Source organism: Ascaphus truei, chromosome 18, assembly GCF_040206685.1.
Source record: "Ascaphus truei isolate aAscTru1 chromosome 18, aAscTru1.hap1, whole genome shotgun sequence".
NCBI classification, from domain to species: domain Eukaryota; kingdom Metazoa; phylum Chordata; class Amphibia; order Anura; family Ascaphidae; genus Ascaphus; species Ascaphus truei.
The window spans coordinates 16,190,548-16,211,158 of NC_134500.1; the positions used below are offsets into that span (position 1 = coordinate 16,190,548).

The 20,611-nt window shown below is 44.2% G+C and overlaps 1 protein-coding gene across 3 annotated transcripts; it reads left to right on the plus strand.

Moving 5' to 3' along the window:
- The first annotated feature begins 1,377 nt into the window (after positions 1 to 1,377).
- Positions 1,378 to 19,948, plus strand: MAPK6 (mitogen-activated protein kinase 6). 3 transcript variants are annotated; one of them, XM_075575693.1, is made up of 6 exons: positions 1,378 to 1,534; positions 7,652 to 8,832; positions 13,806 to 13,950; positions 15,479 to 15,643; positions 15,748 to 15,949; positions 17,322 to 19,948. In XM_075575693.1, exons 2-6 carry the CDS (start codon positions 8,278 to 8,280, stop codon positions 18,412 to 18,414), a joined length of 2,160 nt encoding a protein of 719 aa, XP_075431808.1. In that variant the 5' UTR covers positions 1,378 to 1,534; positions 7,652 to 8,277; the 3' UTR covers positions 18,415 to 19,948. The 3 variants fall into 3 exon arrangements, with proteins under 3 accessions (XP_075431808.1, XP_075431810.1, XP_075431809.1); XM_075575695.1 differs by lacking the exon at positions 1,378 to 1,534 and adding an exon at positions 5,510 to 5,785; XM_075575694.1 differs by lacking the exon at positions 1,378 to 1,534 and adding an exon at positions 5,820 to 6,258.
- The last annotated feature ends 663 nt before the right edge of the window (positions 19,949 to 20,611 follow it).

Consider the following 20,611-nt stretch of genomic DNA (forward strand, 5'->3'; position numbering starts at 1 on the left):
GTTTGCGGCCCTTGAGGGCTGGAGTTGTGCAGGCCTGCTCTAAGGCCTTGTTCAGGGTGCCTGCTTGCGACGTGCGCGTTCGAAACAAAGTATTTAAAGTCAATATCAGTTGTCAGGGTAGAAGCTACCCTGTCGGCGAAGTACGGAGTTGACGCTTGCTACAGTTTGCATAAACAACTCAAGCTGCAGCAGCGTCACTGGTACTTCGTAAGCCAATCAAATCATTCTTGAAAATGATTTGAACAGAGCAACACCCATCCCTAAGCGTATAGCTTAAGCCTATGCTTATAGTGCACCCGACAGCGTGACCAAACAACAGCGCTACCAAAAATCTGGTAGTCACTGTTACAGACATACCCCGCATTAACGTACGCAATGGGACCGGAGCATGTATGTGAAGCGAAAATGTACTTACAGTGAAGCACTACCTTTTTCCCACTTATCGATGCATGTATTGTACTGCAATCGTCACATACGTGCATAACTGATGTAAATAACGCATGTGTAACAGGCTCTATAGTCTCCCCGCTTGCGCACAGCTTCGGTACAGGTAGGGAGACGGTATTCCTGTTCAGGCCATACTGACTGGCGCATGCGTGAGCTGCCGTTTGCCTATTGGGCGATATGTCCTTACTCGCGAGTGTACTTAAAGTGAGTGTACTTAAACCGGGGTGTGCCTGTATTTGATTTTTTTTTCGACGGTCTCTTCCCGAGGCCAAATCAGAGAGCTTCTCCATCCCTCTGCCTTCCCCCTTTTATGACGTTAATTTCCTTCTTGTCAGCGACGTCTCCTAAACTTGAATTGCAACTATCGCGACGGCGCCGTCATCGGTCGCGTCGCTATAAAGACATGGTGCCTTCTCCCGTGTGGAGGCGCGCGGTGGCTGAGGGAAAGCGTGTGCTTTCCCTGGCCATGGTACACGCGTCGTCCGTGAGCGTGTCTAGGGGCGTGCCAGTGACGTCACCGAGCTAAGGGCGAACCGCTCACGACCGGCCTCGTGCCCCCCCCTTCGCCGCATGGATGCAAACACTGCCTTAAGGCTGTCTGTCATGGTCTGCGGCACCATGTCGCAGGCCTAAGGAAGAGGTTATAGTGCCGACTGTGTAAACACACACATAATATAGTATATAATATAACATGGTTATATGGGTCACTTTAAATTGCGCAACCATTCCTAATGATCCCCCCCATCCTCACAGAGAAGGCGGTTGCACGACAGCCCGTCACCTCCCACACACCTGCAGTGATCGCGAGACCTGCGGGCCGTTCTGACTGGCACAAGCCGAGCGTTTGAATTCTCCCTCCAGAATGACGCTCGCGCCTGCAGGGGGCGGGCCCGCGTGACGCAGTGACGGGTTCCTCTGTGTGTCTCGCGCGTGGCTCCGCCCCCTCTTCTCACACAGTCAGTCCGAGTACATGGCGACTGCGGCAAAGAGCACAGGAGACGACGTGGGGCACGCGGGGGAGAGGAACGGGGGGCCGCGCGCTGTCATAGCAGCTGCCACGTCACGCCGTATCAACCGGAGAAGACCTGTAAGTATCCCCCCCCCTTCCCCCCAGTGTCCGGCTGCATCGTGCCGGGTGCCTCCATTGTGTGGCTAACAATGCCGGGGCAACTTAACAAAGGGACGTTCGCCCTCACACACTCACACAGCCCCTCACACACTCACACAGCCCCTCACACACAACCCCTCACTCACATACACACACACAGCCCCTCACTCACATACACACACACAGCCCCTCACTCACATACACACACACAGCCCCTCACTCTCACACACACAGCCCCTCACTCTCACACACACAGCCCCTCACTCTCACACACAGCCCCCCCCCCCCACACTCTCACACACACACACAGCCCCTCACTCTCACACACACAGCCCTTCACTCTCACACACACAGCCCCCCCCCCACACTCTCACACACACAGCCCCTCACTCTCACACACACACAGCCCCTCACTCTCACACACACACAGCCCCTCACTCTCACACACACACAGCCCCTCTCACACACACAGCCCCTCACTCACACACACACAGCCCCTCACTCTCACACACACACAGCCCCTCACTCTCACACACACACAGCCCCTCACTCTCACACACACACAGCCCCTCACTCTCACACACACACACAGCCCCTCACTCTCACACACACACACAGCCCCTCACTCTCACACACACACACAGCCCCTCACTCTCACACACACACACACAGCCCCTCACTCTCACACACACACACAGCCCCTCACTCTCACACACACACACAGCCCCTCACTCTCACACACACACAGCCCCTCACTCTCACACACACAGCCCCTCACTCTCACACACACACAGCCCCCCCCACACTCTCTCACACGCACACACAGCCCCTCACTCTCACACACAGAGCGCCCCTCACACACACACACAGAGCGCCCCTCACACACACACACAGAGCGCCCCTCACACACACACACAGAGCGCCCCTCACACACACACACACACACAGAGCGCCCCTCACACACACACACACACACACACAGAGAGCCCCTCACACACACACACACACACACACAGAGAGCCCCTCACACACACACACACACAGAGAGCCCCTCACACACACACACACACAGAGCGCCCCTCACACACACAGAGCGCCCCTCACACACACACACACAGAGCGCCCCTCACACACACAGCGCCCCACACACGCACACACACACAGCGCCACGCATACAGCCGCACTCTCGCAGCCCCCGTCTCTCGCAGCCCCCCGTCTCTCTCTCTCTCGCAGCCCCCCCGTCTCTCTCTCGCAGCCCCCCCTCGCTCTCTCACACGCAGCCCCCCCTCGCTCTCTCACGCAGCCCCCCCCCCCTCGCTCTCTCACACGCAGCCCCCCCCTCGCTCTCTCACACGCAGCCCCCCCCCCTCGCTCTCTCACACGCAGCCCCCCCCCTCGCTCTCTCACACGCAGCCCCCCCCCTCGCTCTCTCACACGCAGCCCCCCCCTCGCTCTCTCACACGCAGCCCCCCCCTCGCTCTCTCACACGCAGCCCCCCCTCGCTCTCTCACACGCAGCCCCCCCTCGCTCTCTCACACGCAGCCCCCCCCCTCGCTCTCTCACACGCAGCCCCCCCCCCTCGCTCTCTCACACGCAGCCCCCCCCTCGCTCTCTCACACGCAGCCCCCCCCTCGCTCTCTCACACGCAGCCCCCCCCCCTCGCTCTCTCACACGCGACCCCCCTTCGCTCTCTCACACGCGTCCCCCCCTCGCTCTCTCACACGCGTCCCCCCCTCGCTCTCTCACACGCGTCCCCCCCTCGCTCTCTCACACGCGTCCCCCCCTCGCTCTCTCACACGCGTCCCCCCCTCGCTCTCTCACACGCGTCCCCCCCTCGCTCTCTCACACGCGTCCCCCCTCGCTCTCTCACACGCGTCCCCCCCTCGCTCTCTCACACACGCGTCCCCCCCTCGCTCTCTCACACACGCGTCCCCCCCCTCGCTCTCTCACACACGCGTCCCCCCCTCGCTCTCTCACACACGCGTCCCCCCCTCGCTCTCTCACACACGCGTCCCCCCCTCGCTCTCTCACACACGCGTCCCCCCCTCGCTCTCACACGCGTCCCCCCCTCGCTATCTCACACGCGTCCCCCCCCTCGCTCTCTCACACGCAGCCCCCACACGCAGCCCCCCCCTCACTCTCACACGCAGCCCCCCCCTCACTCTCACACGCAGCCCCCCCCCCTCACTCTCTCACACGCAGCCCCCCCCCTCACTCTCTCACACGCAGCCCCCCCCCTCACTCTCACACGCAGCCCCCCCCTCACACGCAGCCCCCCCCTCACTCTCTCACACGCAGCCCCCCCCCCCTCACTCTCTCACACGCAGCCCCCCCCCCCCTCATTCTCTCACACGCAGCCCCCCCCCTCACTCTCTCACACGCAGCCCCCCCCCCTCACTCTCTCACACGCAGCCCCCCCTCACTCTCTCACACGCAGCCCCCCCTCACTCTCTCACACGCAGCCCCCCCCTCACTCTCTCACACGCAGCCCCCCCCTCACTCTCTCACACGCAGCCCCCCCCTCACTCTCTCACACGCAGGCCCCCCCTCACTCTCTCACACGCAGGCCCCCCCTCACTCTCTCACACGCAGCCCCCCCCCCTCACTCTCACACGCAGCCCCCCCCCCCCTCACTCTCTCACACGGAGCCCCCCCCCCTCACTCTCTCACACGCAGCCCCCCCCTCACTCTCTCACACGCAGCCCCCCCCCCTCACTCTCTCACACGCAGCCCCCCCCCCTCACTCTCTCACACGCAGCCCCCCCCCCCTCACTCTCTCACACGCAGCCCCCCCCCCCCTCACTCTCTCACACGCAGCCCCCCCCCTCACTCTCTCACACGCAGCCCCCCCCCTCACTCTCTCACACGCAGCCCCCCCCCTCACTCTCTCACACGCAGCCCCCCCCCCTCACTCACACGCAGCCCCCCCCCCCCTCACTCTCTCACACGCAGCCCCCCCCCCTCACTCTCTCACACGCAGCCCCCCCCCTCACTCTCTCACACGCAGCCCCCCCCCTCACTCTCTCACACGCAGCCCCCCCCCCCTCACTCACTCACACGCAGCCCCCCCTCACTCTCTCAAACGCAGCCCCCCCCCTCACTCTCTCAAACGCAGCCCCCCCCCTCACTCTCTCAAACGTAGCCCCCCTACTGCAGCTTTGACTGCTCTTTGTTTTACACGGGTGGGATACCCGGACTTAACATGGTCAATTTGCCATTCGTCACCCGGCTTTGAGGTCTTATTACCCACCAGTGCCCCTCGAGGTTATGGGCGGGTAGATCAACCGGTTGCCCTTGGAATATCCCCGCCAAATGCCTTATTATTACACTCCATTTCTCAGCGGTGACCTGGCTGTGCATGGAACGGGGGGGGGGGGGGGGGTACGTAACACCGCCTCCTTCCTGCGGGGAGCCTCGGCGTAGCGGGAATGCTGAATACGGGACTGGGTCAGTGCGGGTGGGCGGGCTCTAATGATCTACCCAATGGGGAGGCCAGTAGGCCCCCCGGCTTCCCTAAGTAGGATGTGGTGACACAATGTTGCAGACGGTGATTTGCATGTGACCAGTGTCAGCGGAAGGAGAAATTCCCCAGATATGTGCAATTATTTCGCCTTTCTAATGTTATATTGTGACATTTTAGTGAGCAAAACCCATGAAATAATGTGTTTATATATTGTGTATAGAATTTGTGTACAGCTATTAAAGTTTGATTTTAATTATTTCATCATTACGTTATAATTTGGAGTGCTACAATTGGGGGCTTCTTTCCTATCCTTATTCGCTTATAAGGTTCTGTTCATATACGTAATTAGCCGCAGCACCCATTTCCTTATTGACAGTTGCTAGAGTGCAAGTCCCCTCTCCCTTACCCTTACTATCTACAGCCTTTAAATCTTTGTATACAGAGGTGCAGTCCCCCCAATAGATATAGATATATACCTTCCATCAAAGGTTAATCTACATAATGCACCCACTCTTCTTCCAGTGTATCATTGGGAATATATGCCAACGCTGGGCTTTGTTGGTGTTGGTGTGTTGCTTTTGTGTCACAGCATTAAAAATAGTTGTAGTAGTAGGCGTCTGCTCTGCGAGCTGGCGAATGAGATGTAAATGCAGCGTGGGGAGGGTGTGGGGAAAGCGAAAAGTTTTTTTGTTTCTGTTGCTGACTCACACTGTCCACCGACTGAACTGCAACGTGGCCGATGCCTGGGGTTGTGAGAGATTACAATGGTGTCTCATGGCCATATTTTGCACCTCTTCCCCTTTTGCTTTTTCTGTGTGTTGTACCAGGATCTAGTGACTCAACCGGCACATTAGCATTGTTAATACCGTTGCATGGTGATTCTCCGAAAAACAAGGCTTTTGAAAATAATACAAACCCGGCGTTACTAAAAACCCGTGCAGTGCTGGTGACTTGTGGTTGCAGATGACACTGGCACTGAAAGGATTAATTAGAGATGATGTATTTGTATAGTTAATGTAGCAGGATGTACACAAGGAATTCCCAGCTGATTGCCCGGAACAACGCTACGTCACTATTGATGACGTCAAAGCTGCCGTGGTAACTAGACCATCAAAAGGAGAAGTTGAATCAGACAAGATGTGAAAATAAGAGCTACCACTCTCACATAATTCATGCATGTATCTTCTGATTTGTAAAGGTTCATCGAGGGCTGTCCATGTCTAAAATTAGTATTCTAGTGGTAAGCATTGTGATAGTTAGTCAGACAGAGAAAATAATGATTCATCTTGGTTTAGATTTTTTTTATATATATATATATATATATATTTCTTTATCCCTGGGAGTTAACCAGTGCACAATTTATTGATCTAGATCAGTAAATAGGTTGTGACTCTGGGCTTTATTTGGGTTTGGAATTAAAGCAACAATGTAAATCAGACTATTTACCTGAGGAGCCGGATAAATAAGGCACTTGTTCAGCCTGACCCTAACCTGCCAGCCTGGTTTTGGAATTAAAGCAGCAATGTATTATGGTAACTACGATTTGGCATGTAAACGATAAATGTTGGTATGTAGAAGTATTGATATGCTGAACCAAATTATTTTATTTACAGTATTGCTATAATAGGATATGATCGTGTACTGGATATTTTTGCTTCTCACCCAGTTCATAAGGCTTTGTTAGTGTCATGATATGGTACTAGATGATAATGCATGGATCCTTTCATGTGACCATAAAATGTATTATACACGTTATGACTGGAGCAATGCTGTAAATTTCCATTACTAGGGAAACCTTTTAGGAATCCCCATTAGAAAAAAATATTTACATTATAATGGGATTCTTTGGATCCTTGAAGTATTTTGTATATTGTTGTGCTTAGTGTATTGCACAGTATCAGTTGTTGTTGTTGTTGTTGTTGTTGTTGTATTTGAGGTTTGGTATATGTTTTTACGCTAACTTGGAAGTTGTATTCACTTTGTTTATTGATTTTGTTTTATGGTGTCTCAATTTTGCCCAGATCTATTAATATGCTCCAATTTATAAAAGCCACATTATGGTCAACATTTTATTCTCCAGTATTTTTTTTTTCTTTTAACCACAACTTTATGTATGTTTTCAAAATATTTTTTCCCACGGATGAGCCTAATATAACCACTTATAGGTAAAATCAGATTAGCTGGTCACTTGTTGTCATAATAATCAAGAGGAACGGAGGTTGATAGACAGGATTTGTAGAACAAACATTGTATTTTATCACTGAGGGGAAGTAGTACCAGGTGCAAATTCACCAAATCACAGGACCTTCAAGGTCAAGGTTTTTGTTGTTTGTTTCCTGTAACTGCTTCTTTATATTAACTTCCTCTGGGAAGTCCATAAATCACTCTAAATCCGAATTGTGAGACATGGTATTTCAGTTTTCAGTTTATGCCTATTATGACGGACACCCTTATGCTTTGTGTGTGTGTGTGTGTGTGTGTGTGTGTGTGTGTGTGTGTGTGTGTGTATAAACACACACACACACATTGCCTTTTATTGAAACTTTCTGGAGATCTGTACTGAATCAATTTCTCTTATATTTCAACAGCCCAAATTGGTGCTAATTTTTCTTTTTTCCTCCCCCTTTTTCTAGGTTTTCTGAGAATAAAATGGATGGCAGCTTTGATTGTGATAGTGGTGAGCTGGAGCCACCTGATCATTAACAGGAGACCTCTTCTGTAATTTAAGTTCTGCCACGGTTTCCTCTTCAGATGCACTGTACATAAAAACCAACTGAATAAAATAATTTATAGTGCTTACCAGCACCATAGAATGACGCTGCTCAGGACCAGTTCAACACTGAATGTATCTGCACTGTGAGGAGGATGTTAATAAAAGCCTTTTTTTCGCATATTTATTCACATTTTTGTTCAATGTTACCTTGTTTTGCACACGAGTCGAGTGCATAGTATGTCATTTCATTCCGTTTCAGTCCCAATCAGTGTTTTCGTTGATGTTTGCTGGAATGCTGCATCTCTTGTGAACTATGAATACTGTAATTTTTCTACAGTCAAAATTGCTGAGTGCTAGGATCATTGTTAGTTGGATACACCAGGCCTGGCAGGCTATGCAATGAAAATAGCAGGAAACCATCATCATAAAGAAGTGTTTTTTTTCTCCCCTTCTATATATATGAAATCTTTTCTTTAGATACCAGCAGTGGTTTACCCTAAAATATTTAGTGGTCTAAAAGTTTGAAACAAAGTGAAGTCACCAAAAATGGCAGAAAAGTTTGAAAGCCTTATGAACATTCATGGATTTGATTTGGGCTCTCGATATATGGACTTAAAACCACTTGGCTATGGAGGGAATGGCTTGGTTTTTTCTGCTGTTGATAATGACTGTGATAAACGTGTTGCTGTCAAGAAAATCGTTCTAACAGATCCTCAGAGCGTCAAACATGCTTTGCGTGAGATCAAAATTATCCGGAGACTTGACCATGATAACATTGTGAAAGTATTTGAAATTCTCGGTCCTAATGGAAGTCAATTAATAGATGATGTGGGCTCCCTAACTGAGCTGAACTGTGTTTACATCGTTCAGGATTACATGGAGACCGATCTGGCCAAACTGCTAGAACAGGGCCCATTACGAGAAGAGCACGCCAGGCTTTTCATGTACCAGCTGCTACGTGGGCTTAAATATATCCACTCCGCGAATGTGCTACATCGAGATCTCAAACCAGCGAATCTTTTCATAAACACCGAAGACTTGGTGGTAAAGATTGGAGATTTTGGTCTTGCACGAATTATGGATCCCCATTATTCTCATAAGGTAAGTTTTCTATGCATAGCAAAAATCTATAGGTATGTGAACACAGACAAAATTACCCATCTGAATGCAAAACAAGGGGATGTGAAGGAAAGGTGAAGGGGTGAGGTGGGGAAGTGGATTGGGCGCTCCCTGGTGAACCAATATTGTTGTTGGGAATACAACTAATAACACACAATATAACACCAATAGTGAAATAGTGAAAAAATAAATGTGTGTAAAAGCAGCTCAACTTCCTCTGATGGGACAGTTCCAGGTCCCAGAAGGGTAGATTGTTTCTTGGAGATGAGGAGGAGCGCAGGTAGGTGTAGCAAAATATGCAAAAAAGAATAACAAATATATAGTGCAGATGGTAAACACTGTGTAAGTAGATGTAATCTATAGAATAGAACTCACATAGATCGCAGAAAATATCACGTGTCAGAGATCCTTCTCTCTCTGACTGGAGCCCTTTAAATGGTAGCAGGGAAATCCCTCAAGGCACGGATATGTATGGATAAGAAGAAAAGCCACAATAGTGCATACTATTCCAATAATGTATTATGCATACAAATAACACGAGTATATCACACTCACATTCGCCATGTATAAATCGGGTGGGGGAGAGAACCGCAGCTCGTTGTATATTGGTGTAGGTGTAGGCAGCTTCACAGCATTCAGGATTCTCTTCCGCGTGTGTCACAGCCGTCGCGTCACTTCCGCTATCGCGTCACGGCTGAGGGCGGAAGTTCCCAATGGAAGAGATCTAAGACCGAGTTCTGCCAGTCCTTCAGAGCTTGTTCTCTCTCTTCAAACTCTACGCGTTTCGCCAGATGCTTCGTCAGGAGTTTTAATGAGATAGGGGATGTCTCTAGGGTATTTATAGGGCCATCAATTACAAAAAAATCACATTTTTAACCCCCTCAGCGCTCACACATAGCGCGTTTTTGCACCTCGAATGTACATGGCGAATGTGAGTGTGATATACTCGTGTTATTTGTATGCATAATACATTATTGGAATAGTATGCACTATTGTGGCTTTTCTTCTTATCCATACATATCCGTGCCTTGAGGGATTTCCCTGCTACCATTTAAAGGGCTCCAGTCAGAGAGAGAAGGATCTCTGACACGTGATATTTTCTGCGATCTATGTGAGTTCTATTCTATAGATTACATCTACTTACACAGTGTTTACCATCTGCACTATATATTTGTTATTCTTTTTTGCATATTTTGCTACACCTACCTGCGCTCCTCCTCATCTCCAAGAAACAAAATTACCCATCTATCTGCCTTGATTTGGAACCCATATCCATCTTTTCCGCTTCATAATCAGTTATGCTTGGATTTATTAAGTTTACTTAGAATAGAGAAGGGTCAGGAAAAGCAAACTCGACAGGTACAGGGAGACCTGTATCAGCTAGTAACACGAGACTTGTGTTTGGCTAAACATGACCGTTGTTAAGTGACATAAAATGTAGCAAAGTATTTGTTGTATATTTTATGGGAGGAACATGAAAGTAATAATGCTAAAAACATAAAATGTTAGCATTTGCCGTCTTTATAAAATTGAAATGCGTGCAGTTTTCTTGTGACCTTCCAGCATGGTTTATTCACATTGAATAGGCCCAGGCGGGTGTACTTGCCTGTACTGGTTCTGTCCATCACAAGAGCCGGCGCAGGAATGACTGCTGATGCTGAATGTCTTCTGAAACAGCGTTGTAAATCACTGCTCTGCTTTCCGAAGTCGCACCCCTCGATGCCTTCACAGTGCTGTAGAAGGCGTTATTGCAAGGGTAGGCAACTCCAGTCCTCAAGGGCCATCAACAGGTCAGGTGGCTCAATGGAGTTGTATAGCGCTATGCAGGCATCGAGGGGTGGGACTTCGGGAAGAAGAGCAGTGATTGACAACTCTGCTTCAGAAGACATTCAGCATCAGCAGTCATTCCTGCGCTGGCTCTTGTGATGGACAGAACCAGTACAGGCAAGTACACCCGCCTAGGCCTATTCAATGTGAATAAACCATGCTGGAAGGTCACAAGAAAACTGCACGCATTTCAATTTTATAAACACGACAAATGCAAACATTTTTATGTTTTTGGCATTATTACTTTCATGTTCCTCCCATAAAATATACAACAAATACTTTGCTATGTTTTATGTCACTTAATGGCCGTGTTTAGCCAAACACAAGTCTCATGATACTACTAGCTGATACAGGTTGCGTCTCGGGCAAGCAGAGCAGTGACTGATCGTTTGACTTCAGAAGACATTCTGTATCTACCATCTTCTCTGTTCCACAAGTCACCCCTGGTTTTCCACTCGTACCAGGCGACTTATGAGCCTTATAATTGCCCCGTCTTTTAGCGTAGGCCTTTGCATGTGTTTTGGTACCTTTTTAAGTCTCTTTAAAAAGAACAAAGGGTATTTAGATACAAATCACAGCTGTAGCACTCTACAAACCATATGCAAAAATAAACATTTTCTTTAAAATTATATTTAAACATTTTTTTTTTTTTGGCAAAATTATTTCAGAATGGCTGTCAGTTCTGATTTAAATGAATGGGCAACTCTTGATTTTTGTGTAAGATTATCATTGATTAAAGCAGAGCCGTGCATGAGTAAGTTCTAAACAAATGGGGCTTCTGGGATTTATTTGCAGCAGCACGGACATCCTGTTATGCACGTTAAGTATTGTGCCGTATCAGTAGAGATTTGTGTTGCAACATAATGAGTTGTTTAAGGATACAATCAATGTTGTTCATTGTATATATTTTTTTTATCCTTTGCGCTAGTCAAATATAATGTGTATAAAAATGCTGCTCTCCATTAGTGTAAAATAAAATATTACTGGCAAGGGACATGCTAAAATGAATGATCGTAGAAAGTTGAATCAGCAAAGAAGCAAAAAAGGACATGGAATGACTATAACATACAATACAAATAATATAAAATGGGGTAATAGGAAGGACATAGGGCATAATGTAGTTAATGGAAGACACCTCAGCCCATTGAAGTGCTTGGGCCTTAAGGCATTTTTCGCTACCGGGCAGTGTTTGGCTGTGCTTATAGTGCCTTGCAACGTCGCTCCAAAACAAATTAATTGACTCCGTCGCAGGCACTTATAGTAAGCGCGACGGAGCGTCTAAAAATTTGTAAACCGAGTAAATTTGATTTTTTTTTAGACAGTCACCAGATATGACTGTCTCTAAACCAATCAAATTGTGCGGCCCGTCCCCTTTAGTGACGTCACTGGCGACCGTCGCTAAAAAAAAAATAACTTTCACTGGTGGCGACGGGTGACATCATCGGTCGCGTCGCCAGCACTTTAAGCGTGGCCTTATCGACTTGCACCACTTGATAAACATGGGCCTCTATCTCATGTTCATTCTAGTTCCTAATGTATATTCTGTGTTCTTTACCGTTTCTACTTTGGACATGTTCATTCTAGCCTTCTTTATCCGATGGCTCACCCCACTCCTACATTATTTTGCATTTGCTACATTATAATTCTGTAGGTTTTCTTTGTTTCCTATATCTTTGGTTATTCCCTCCACTGCCCCTCCCCACCCTCCACAGTATAACCTGTTTGCATTCTGTTTGCTGCATTATATCTCGTCTTCATTCCTTTCTTGCATTCTCTTACAATGTGTTCTTTCAATGTCCTACATTATGACCAATATTAAATGAGGGGTGCTATTTCATAAGATCATTAATGCACATAATGAAGTGCATGGGCTGTAAGATGTCTTCCGGCACTGAAAGGTTTCTTGCGATACAGAGAATGATAGAGATATATAGATATGTAGATATAGAGATATATAGATATATAGATATGTCTCGCATACACACCATATTTACTAAGCAGTGCTATTCCATAGGACGCCTTACAGTGCCAAAAGACACCTTTCAACCAATTTTCTTGGTTGAGCCATCAGGTGTTTTAAGGAGTAACACCGCTTGGTACATGTGGCCCATGATGTAGAACATGGCATCAACATAATGCTATTTTCTATATGTTATGTCAATTAAATCTTAACATAAGCATATAGTACCATTTGCCATCTTCTAAATGTTGTTCATTAATCCTATTTTATGTGCATTACATCTGTTTATTCCATGTTGTACATAATGAGCCATATTTACTAAGCAATGCCGTTCCTTAAGACACCTTCCGGCACCTAAAGACACCATGTGGGTCGAAAGATGTCTTGTGACACTGGAAGGTGTCCTATGCAATAGCACTGTTTAGTAAATTTGGCCCTGTATCTTAGGCTCTGTTTCCTACATGATATTCCTATGTTCACTCCATAATATTCATTATATTTGACTGTCCATTTAACTTGTGCACATTGTGTGCTGCATCATACTCGGTGTTCATTCCATTTCCTATGCTGATTCTTTTTAGTATGTCCCCACCCGCAACTACCTTGCCAGCGCACCAGTCCTTAATTAAGACATTATTGAAAGTTATTGGCGAAAGGTATGTGCGTTTCAAGCACCATAACATTTTACTGGTGTCTTGAGTGTCTCCAGCAAGGAAGTTGCTAGCAGCTGTGTTTTTATCACAAAGGGAGAATAAAAACAAAATATGATCACAACCCGAGACCTCTTGGAGTAATGATGTGTGGTCTGACAATATTTAAAACTGAATGGGGGGTATAGATGTTTCAATAAATGCACCCGTACAAGAACATTTCCATATAGTCCATTATATCCATATGTAGCCAAGGTTATTGTACCCAGTGTCACATTATGGTGGGATATTCTGCGTTCTCTGCCATTGAGCCCTACCGAACATCTGCGGCAAAATGCAATATTCTGTTATGAGCCGTGCGATTAACTTTAGCTATATCTGTATGGTCAAACAACAATTGATGTATATGTTGCAGGTTTAAGAAATACATCCAGTTGGGTAATCTATTAGTTCTAATACTAAAAAAAAAAAAATAGATTAATGTATAAATTAAATGTATGCATTTTCTCGTTTTCTAGGGACATCTATCAGAAGGACTTGTGACAAAATGGTACAGATCTCCCCGTCTTTTACTGTCTCCTAACAATTACACTAAAGCAATTGACATGTGGGCTGCTGGATGCATCTTTGCTGAAATGCTGACTGGAAAAACCCTTTTTGCAGGTAGGTTGGTTTAAAAAAAAAATGATTTGTGCTTGTCGATTTAGTCTATTCCAGTTAACAGTATAGAGAAGGGGTGGGCAAGGATATTTAAGGATATTCCTGCTTCAGCACAGGTGGCTCAGTTGGTGACCCTTGAGGACTGGAGTTGGCCACATCTGGTATAGATTGATGTCTATGACCCGTTACTAGTCAACACAACAAAGATTTTAGACATTGTGATTACTCTGTGAATAGAGACTACCACTTTGTAAAAAAAATTACAAAAAAACTTTGCTTAAAATATATCTGAAGATAATATGTAAAATAGATTGCATAAAAACAAGGAACCTCTTGCAATCCGTGTTTCAGATAATGGCGATTCAATACACACAGTAACATCGCCGTGGATATGGAAATTATTGCTGTAGAACTCATTCAGGAGGTGGATGATGAGATGCCAGGTGCAGAAAGGGGGAATCTAATTGCATCAGATGGGAACGGTTTAGTCCTCCCTCAGGATAACGTCATCTTTGACATTGGTTCCTGCTCTTTTGTGTGTGTTGGTTTTTGACACACAAAACTACTAACATGGAGGGACAAATAGAAAGCAGCAAAGTCATCTCCCCCCAATGGAATTGCAACCCTGACCCCGTGGTTTTTTATAAATAAGTTCAGGCAGGATTACTTCTTTAAGATTTTATGAGACGTGATATAGATATCTATATATAGATCTATAATTGGTTTTGGAAAGCGCCGTTTGTTTCGTCTGATCACAGTAACAATATTTTTAGTGTGTTTTTTTTTCTTTAGCTATTATACTCCTAGCAGTGGTTTTCCACTTTTTTTTTTTGTGTGTGTGTTAAGGAACCCTATAATTATATTGTAAAATTCTAGCCTCTCTAATAGTGCGTCTGAGATCATATGCATTGTAAGGAACCCTAACCCTCTATAATGGCGCATCTAAGGTCTGAAGCATTGTAAATTCTTCTGTATTTGGTACAATTTTCAAATGACCTCAAAATTGCAGGGTAACCCAAGGGATCCTAGGAATTCCTGTTGGAAAACACTGTACGAAACCCTTTCATTTTAGGTATCATACAGACTGGGCTAAGGATAACTCTGAAATTAGTTTTAAAGTTATAGTGGTTTTTGTAGAAGTAACTAATTTGCACAAGAGGGAACATGAAATATGTTCACATATGTAATTTCCCGATGGTTATATGATATAATTGATTGTATTGGTATTTATTCTCCTCAATGCCTGGAGATATTTTCCCCACAGTACAAGATTCTCTCCTACATTGTTATCCCAATTCCTATAACAAAGTGTGCTGTCATTTACATGCAGCATCTCAAGTTGACCGTTTATTCCATCTCTATCCATACATGGATCACAAATGTATAATATTTCTTTACAATTTACACTTTGACAATGCTAATCTCTCCATTTCCGATTATTTGGGCACCGTGTGATAAACCTCTGTGTACATGCTTATTCACTTCCATGTTTTATTTTGCAAGTGTACCAATATTTTTCTTTGCTTCTAAGGTGCACATGAGCTTGAACAGATGCAACTGATTCTAGAATCAATACCTGTTGTTCATGAAGAAGACCGCCAAGAGCTTCTCGGTGTAATCCCAGTCTACATCAAAAATGACATGTCGGAGCCTCATACCCCTTTACCACAACTACTTGCAGGCATTAGCCCCGAAGGTAAATAATACTTTATTACATTGAATCAAAATGGTTTGATGTAGCACCTTCTTAAAGTTATATTTTGTGGATTTGGAGTTTATTTAGTTTTTCTTCTCCTTCAGCACTAGATTTCCTGGAGCAAATTTTGACGTTTAGTCCTATGGACAGATTAACAGCAGAAGAAGCTTTGTCCCACCAATACATGAGCATCTATTCCTTCCCATTGGATGAGCCCATCTCCAACCATCCCTTTCACATTGAAGATGAGGTAGATGATATATTACTGATGGATGAAAGTCACAGCCACGTGTACAACTGGGAAAGGTAAAAAAATAAATTAAAAAATATATATTTATATGCAGTAAATATAATGTATTTGTCTTTCGAAACGTAAAGCAGAAATCATACCATTAAAAAAAAAAATACAATATTATATATACACACCAATGTGATTTATATTTTTGATTGGGAGAGCTTTTATAATAACTTTATTTCATATAGTGCTCTTCTCCCAATGGGACTCCAATTGCTTCACAATTACAGCTTAGCGTGCAGTATGCAACACACAATACTTTTTACAGACACAGTCCCCGCCCAGATGAGCCTACAATCTGTTTTTGGTGCCTGAGGCACAGGGAGATAAAGTGACTTGCCCAAGGTCACAAGAAGCGGACTACAAATATGGCCCATCTGAATATACAACAACAACAACAAAAACATAACCTCACAGACTGGTAGAGCAGCTGCCTGGGCACATTGTGGATGGGGCGGCTTCCCTCACATGTCCGTAAAGGTTCCATCTCCTTTTTTCCTCTTGTAAACCTAATCTTGTGTGTAACCAGCCGTTTATATATTATATTACTATTCTACTTAAACTACTGTTCAGTACTGGTACCTGGCTATTTACTTTATTATACTTGCCTTGTATCGCCATTCTAAGGAGGCTTTTATTTGCACATTGTATATAAGTTCATGTGTTATTGATGTGGACATGTATACTATATATGTCAAAGTATAGTCAGCTTACGGTCATTTGGCCCCCTCGTACAGATATTTGTATTCTCGTGGACTACAGTCCACCTATTCCACAGAGTGCTATATATAGGATCTTTTCAGGTACCCCTTTTGGGACCTACCTTGTAAATCCACAAGATGCTGACCCCAGGATTTGGACCAGGCTCCCCTGCTCAGTGTGATTTAGTGTCTTTACTCACAGAGGCGCTCCTTCAGCCCTTGCTTCCATATATATAGCATGAAAAGTAGAGTATTACGTGTGTGTGTGTGTGTGTGTGTGTGTGTGTGTGTGTGTGTGTGTGTGTGTGTGTGTGTGTGTGTGTGTGTGTGTGTGTGTGTGTGTGTGTGTGTGTGTGTGTGTGTGTGTGTGTGTGTGTGTGTGTGTGTCAAACTATTTTTTTGTTTCTAGTTGACATCTTAAATACGATCATATTACATTCTGGAGAAATAAGAGGAATTTTGCATTGATAATTTAATCAATTTAAATGGTGAATATCTTTCAATTGTTTGCTTTTAGTCTTTTAAAATGCAGAAGTATGTTTTATTAGTGCACGTTCATTTCCACACAACTTTTCCTGAAATGTTATGATTGTGTACACTGGGTGTGCATTTTTAGAAATGTTGATCGTAGATGTTCAGAAGGTAGTTTATGTATTATTAACGTTTCCATTTATAATTGCAGATATCATGAAAGCCAGTGTTCAGACCATGATTGGCCTATGCATAACAATTTTGAAACTGATGAAGTTCAGCGTGACCCGAGGGCTTTCTCTGACGGCAGTGATGAGGAAGAAGTACAGGTAGACCCTCGAAAATATCTGGATGGAGACCGTGAAAAGTATCTGGAAGATCCTGCTTTTGACCCCTACTCTTCTACTGAGCCTTGCTGGCAATATCCAGACCACCATGAAAACAAATACTGTGATCTGGAATGTAGCCACACGTGTAATTATAAAATGAGGTCGTCATCTTACCTAGATAATTTGGTTTGGAGAGAGAGTGAAGTTAATCATTATTATGAGCCAAAACTGATCATAGATCTTTCTAACTGGAAGGAGCAAAGTAAGGAGAAGGCAGATAAGAAGGGCAAGACCAAGTGTGAAAAAAATGGGTTAGTGAAAGCTCAAATAGCACTTAAGGAAGCTTCACATCAGTTGGTTGAAAAGGAAAGGGAAAAACATCAAGGATTTGACTTTGATTCATTTATAGCAGGTACCATTCAGCTTAGTTTGCAACATGATTCTTCTGATGTTGACAAACTCAACGACTTGAATAGCTCTGTGACACAACTTGAATTGAAAACTTTGATATCAAAGTCTATAAGCCTGGAAAAACAAGAGAAAGGAATGGTCAACTTAGCACAATTGGGCGCCCGAAACCAAAATTCTTGGGACAGTCAACTTGTAAGTGGAGAAGACTGCTTCCTGATAGACCAGTTTTGTTGTGAAGTAAGGAAAGATGATCATGTTGAGAAGGAAAACACTTACACAAGTTACCTAGATAATTTTTTTAGCAAGAAAGAGGCAGAAGTGTTAGAAACAGAACCAACAGAAGATGAGGCGGTTGGGGTTAAAGAACAAGATGAAGGCTTACTGAGTTTTAGTGGGGATATCATTCTCAATAAGCAGCTGGATTGCATAGGTATCCCTCAGTTTCACAACCCTGTTGGCTCACCCCTTAAATCAATACAAGCCACATTGGCGCCTTCTGCCATGAAATCTTCCCCTCAAATCCCCCACAGAACCTACACCAGCATTCTGAAACATCTAAACTAAAACACTGTCCGTTCTTTTTGTATCCTTAATGAACTTGTCTGTTTTTTTTTTTATTCTAAGTTTTTTTTATTTTATTTTTTATTATTACTTGAAACGTAATTTTAGTATGTATTTAATTTTTAGTTTTCATTTTAGTTTTGTTTACCATTGTTTTTACAAACTAGAATTACTTTCTACGCCAATTAATTTTTTAAAACTGGCATGGCATTTGCACACCAGGACAACAACCCAACACGATAATGCAATGCAGGTGGAGACAGGAAAAATGCACTAAATGAAGTATAAAAATGAATTGATAGGTTTGCAAACATAAATTATCTTGCCTTGATATTAACACAGTGAGACTTAACAGAATTTCATGGGTAAAAAAATGTCAGTTTAATTCCCCTGCAGAAACATTTAATTTTTTATTTTTATATAGCTAGTGCAGGGGTAACCAACTCCAGTCCTCAAGGGCCACTAACAGGTAAGGTTTTCAAGATGTCCCTGCTTCAGCACAGGTGGCTCAGTCTTTGTGACAGCCACCTGTGCTGGAGCTGGGATATCCTGAAAACCCGACCTGTTGGTGGCCCTTGAGGACTGGAGTTGGCCACCCCTGGTATAGAGAGAGAATACATATCTAATGGAGTTGTAAGCACCCACCTCTCTTTGAGACAAGTGAGCAACTGCTCAGAGAGGCCCTTGAGGACTGGAGTTGGCCACCCCCGCGTTAGTGCATTGTTCAGTTTTTCATATCCATTTCTTAAGACACATGATACCAGCAGCAACTGAAGAATGCAGATTTTGGTATGCATGTGTTATCTACCTCAAGGTAACAGCAGTATGTGGCCGGCCATTAGCCACCTGTAGTGCTTTTCACCACGCACCTCTGTTAAGCCAGCATTATTGTAGTAGCTATTCATAAAATGAGTAAAATTGCAAAAATATGTGTAAATGTTCTGGTTTGCATCCTCTAGTGAAGTGTTAATATGCAGTATTTTATTTATTATCACATAGATATGTTCTGTATTTAAAGTCAACAATGTTTTGAGATGCATTTACACGTGACTGTTTAGAACTATGGTTTGTCTACATTTTCATATTTAACACCTGCATATTAATTGGCTTTCTGCCTACTCTTCACTTTTTCCAAAGTTTTCATTTCAAGGAAAGCGCTCACTGTGTATAGGAATTTGTATTTTGAAAGTGGTTAACCTATCTCTACAAAGAAAAAGAAAAATAGGAACGGCTTTAATATGAAAAAATACTCCTAGAGTTTTTTTTTTTTCTTAATTTTGTAATGCTAGAACTGTGTGCATGGAAGTAATTATGGTACAACATTACTGTAAGTTAAGATTTGTATGTAAGATTTTTTCTTTTATTTTGGCTTTTACTGTGTTTTTACTGAATTATTTTTGTTTCAAGCCTGCATGAAAAGATTATAGCATGTAGTATCATAATTCTCTGGAAACTTGTTTTGCCTTGGAATTTTGCATACTATTTCTGTACTATTGGTTCCCCTATTTAAGAAAAAAATAAAACATGGCCAGCTAAAGATGTGTTTTTGTTTTTCTGTGTTGCAACCTGGAATAATGTCTGCATATCATTAATATTCAAGACCATTGATGTCTGCATATATGGAGACCAGTGTTTTGCCTGCTACAATCATCTAGCCATTGCTGGGATAACACAATCTCTAAGAACATTATTTGGCATTGCACTAGATACCTTTTTTTGTTATAGCTGTTGGGATTCCTCTAATTGGGAATTGCCAGGAACATCATTCAGCATTACTCCAATGCTGTTCCAGTGCAGAAACCTTAAGTTTAACAAATTACAAGCTGTGACCTGCTGTCACTGGGTAATTGATACAAACAACACTAATATGTGGTTAAAATATATAACAAACCTAATAGGCAATATTCTAATGCCACCAGACGAGCTAAAGTGACTGACATTTTTCGCTGATTAAAAGAAAACTTTCAGTACTTTAAAAAAAAAAAATTATTAGTAGATGAGAGAAATCCATAGTTCTATCCATGTTAAATGTAACCGGCCAATTATGTCTCGGGGATATTGCCATAACTAGTCATGAAGGAATCAAGATTTTCTAGAGATCAACAGTCTTTCTATGTTGTTCCTTATTTTACACATCCATGTATAACATTCTATTTAAAAAAATGTCTGGCCTTTTCTTGTAGATATGTGCTGTTTCTGC